Source organism: Saprolegnia parasitica, assembly GCF_000151545.1.
Source record: "Saprolegnia parasitica CBS 223.65 unplaced genomic scaffold supercont2.137, whole genome shotgun sequence".
Lineage (NCBI taxonomy): Eukaryota > Oomycota > Saprolegniomycetes > Saprolegniales > Saprolegniaceae > Saprolegnia > Saprolegnia parasitica.
The window spans coordinates 34,722-37,843 of NW_012156531.1; the positions used below are offsets into that span (position 1 = coordinate 34,722).

Sequence of the window (3,122 nt, forward strand, 5' to 3'; positions counted from 1 at the left end):
GTTGGCATCGGCGCCGGCTTGCAAAAGCAGCTCAATGCACCGCGTCTGGCCGCGCTCAGCCGCCACGTGCAACGCCGTGTCGCCCGCCTTTGCCAGATCCCATCAGAATTCAAGGCGCAGGTCCTGCAGAACGCACCCAGTCGGAGGCATTCGGGTTGGCGCCGGCCTGCAGCAAGGTGGCCACAATGGAGACCTGGCCTGCCTTGGCGGCCTCGCGCAGCTGCTTGGCGCTGTCCTAGACATCACCCATAGCCATAGCCCTCGGTTCGCACGGCGGCGGCTACCGTCTTGAACAGCCAGCTCATGTCTTCTTCGCTCTTGCCAGGGAAGACTCCTTCACTGTGCGATGGACATGCAGCTTCGATGCGCGCAGCGGCAGTCGATGCTGTTCGATGCGCACATTCCCTCTTTGCGATACTCTATCTGGTAATGCTCTCTCGCATTCGAATGCTTCAGGCGCTGCAACGAAGGAATTTCTCAGGCCCTCGTGGCAGCCTCGTGGGCCGTTGTATCCGGAACCATCCGGATAAAGAGAAAGTGCAATTTGGAATTTTTGCAGTGCCAATATACGCAGTACAATCATGTAATGCCGGTAGGTACAGGCACAGGAATCGAGTAAGCGTACAGAAGCTAAGCGTCTTCTAGAAGAGACTTGCTACTTTGCATACGCTGCAACGCCGCCCGTCCGAGCATGACTACGTCGCGAATCCCCGACATCTGTGCGTGCGATGTTGACGATGCTTGAAGCATCACTTGCAACGTTGCTGTTTTCTTCCAGATGGAGGAAAGCGACACCTGTAGCATCATTGGTGCGATGTGCAGCAGACGGAGGCACCCTCGTGTTGACGCTCAAAGGATCTGCTACATTGGTATCTTTGAATCGTGCGCGAGCGATCCTTGAAGCCTGCCTGGACGCCGTGTCCTTGCCAGCGCCGCCTCTCTTCGTTGCTGCCGCCGCGTCGTGCGTCGTACTAGCCCGAGGCAACTTTCAATCGCAAGTCGTTTGGAACGTACACAGGACATGGACAATAATTGGACGTTAGTTGACAAAATAGTACTTCAGAAAACACAGTTTGCACACTTGGATGTTGACGCGGTCGGTGCCAGTCGAGAGCGCGCTCTTGGACTGGATGCAGTTTTTACAGACAACTTCGCCGCACTAACAACGAGAGTACGACATGAGCAAGCCGCGATAAGAACGTAGAGGGGCAACGTACGATGCGGCAGTGGTGTTTCCGCAAGAGTGTGCTAAACTTGCGCGCACACGCAACGCACTGGTGCCTGTGGACGTCAAGCACCCACGCATCGACGGGTGCGATGCACTCGATCGTGAGCACGGGCTTCTCGTGGTTGTGCTCTGGGCAGCCCTTGTAGTAGTGGAAGAGCGCGTCGACGCGGAGGAACTCGCGCTTGTCCATGAGCGCCATCGACGCCGTGTAGCTAATTCATTGCATGAGCGACTGCACATCCTTCTCGACATGATATCTACGTACGTATGCTCGGCCGGCGCCTCGTTCACGGGCTCTTGGTCGTCGCCGGCTGCGCGCTTGGTGTCGCAGTGGTACTTGTGCTCGCAGCGCACGGTGCACGCAAAGCAGACAGAGACCTTGGCCGCGCCCTTGTTGGGCACTGTGATGGACCGCACGTCCATGCACTGGGCACAGACGACCTCGCCGCACTATTCGGATCCATCATCAGTGGCCTTGCCGTGAGGATGAAGGCAGCGATACCATGGCGCAGTTGTGCTTGCGCTGCCAGTTGGTGTACTCGCCCGTGCACACGGTGCAGTGCGTCGCGAGCTCCTTCACGGCAAAGTGGCGCGGCTCGACAAAGCGATGCAGCGTCTCGGTCGTCATCCTGTGAAAAGGTAAATGACATCCAGCGACTACGGCAACGGCTGTAAACGAACGTCCGACCAGACCTCAGCTGCCGACCAGCGTGACACACGCCGTGTCAGGCCCGATGCAGCGCTGCGATTGGCTGCCAGAGCGCGTCGACGCCAACAAAGCGGCCCCGACAGCCCACATGACCAGCCTTTTGCGAATGCATACGAGACCCTGACGCATATACGTGGCAGCGTGTGCGTTGGCCTCGCTTTTGGAATGATTCGTTGGCGCGAACTACTACTGCGTCGCGGAGGCTGCCATGAGGTCGCGCTCGGATGATGCGCGTGACCAGCAGACGGTGCATACCCGTGATGGGCAACCGGCCTTCTCGCCACCTGTCCACCCATGTCTAATACGCACCGGAACGGTAAATGCGTTTTTGCCGTTTCGAAACTGGGTAAACACGTCGTACGCACGCGAAACGGCTCGTGGGCAACCAACGGAGGCTGCGTTTTTGTAGTTTAAACGCGAGGCGCCGATGGCACACGCGAAATAGGTGTCGAGGTGACCTATCAGGCACTGCGGCTGTCCACAGGACCGTCCATGGAAGAAGCACTGCGTCAACCGAGAACGACCAATACATTCTTGAAGCGACGGCTTCAACCTCTTAAATGCTTGGCTCCTCAGGCGGGGGCCATTGGCTTGTGAGCGCCACGTCCCACCTGTTCCTGAAAGCGAGATATGTTCAAGAAAAATAGAAACTCATTGCTGAAGAGGAGATCCGTTCAAGAAAAAAGAAACACAAAACGGGTGGTGGTCATTCGGCTTCAAATAAGTTGCCATCCTATACCCGTTGAAAGTTATACCGAAACTATTAGGAGCTGACGATCGCTTCGTAGAGCTGCTGGCGCTGGCGAAAGAGTGCTTCGTCCAAGGTCGCGAGCGGCTTGACGCACGCCATTAGGCAGTTGAGGACAACGAGGCCGACGCAGGCGAGCGGGAGGAATCCAATGCCGCAGCTGACGCCGACGATGATGACGACGAAGAGACCGATCGAGAAGGACATGCTCACGAGGCTCAGGAGCACCAGCAAGAGCATGTTGCCGAGCTTGGTGCAGTAGCGCGCAAAGGTGCCTTGGCGGCGACTCGGTACCTCGAGCATCAACGGCGCTTGCACCGACGTCGGAAGAGCCTGGTGGCGGTCGTCGTACACCGGGGCAGTACATGGGCGCGCTCGGCGCGTAAAGTACGTTGGCTGCTGCGTTTGGGCGACGACGCCGGTCGTGGAGAAGAACG

General features: G+C 57.8%; 2 protein-coding genes across 2 annotated transcripts; both read right to left on the bottom strand.

Annotated features, from left to right (window-relative positions):
* Window positions 1-1,007: 1,007 nt before the first annotated feature.
* SPRG_14203 (hypothetical protein) lies at window positions 1,008-1,869 on the bottom strand. The gene is made up of 4 exons (XM_012353827.1): window positions 1,731-1,869; window positions 1,494-1,678; window positions 1,218-1,440; window positions 1,008-1,159 (listed from the first exon to the last, which is right to left on the bottom strand). The coding sequence occupies exons 1-4, from the start codon at window positions 1,854-1,856 to the stop codon at window positions 1,040-1,042; spliced, it is 654 nt and encodes a 217-aa protein (XP_012209217.1). The 5' UTR covers window positions 1,857-1,869; the 3' UTR covers window positions 1,008-1,039.
* Window positions 1,870-2,700: 831 nt separating this feature from the next.
* On the bottom strand, window positions 2,701-3,052 carry SPRG_21387 (hypothetical protein; the record flags this gene model as incomplete). Its single annotated transcript, XM_012353853.1, has 2 exons — window positions 2,701-2,979; window positions 3,038-3,052. 2 exons carry the CDS (start codon window positions 3,050-3,052, stop codon window positions 2,701-2,703), a joined length of 294 nt encoding a protein of 97 aa, XP_012209243.1.
* Between the last annotated feature and the right edge of the window lie 70 nt (window positions 3,053-3,122).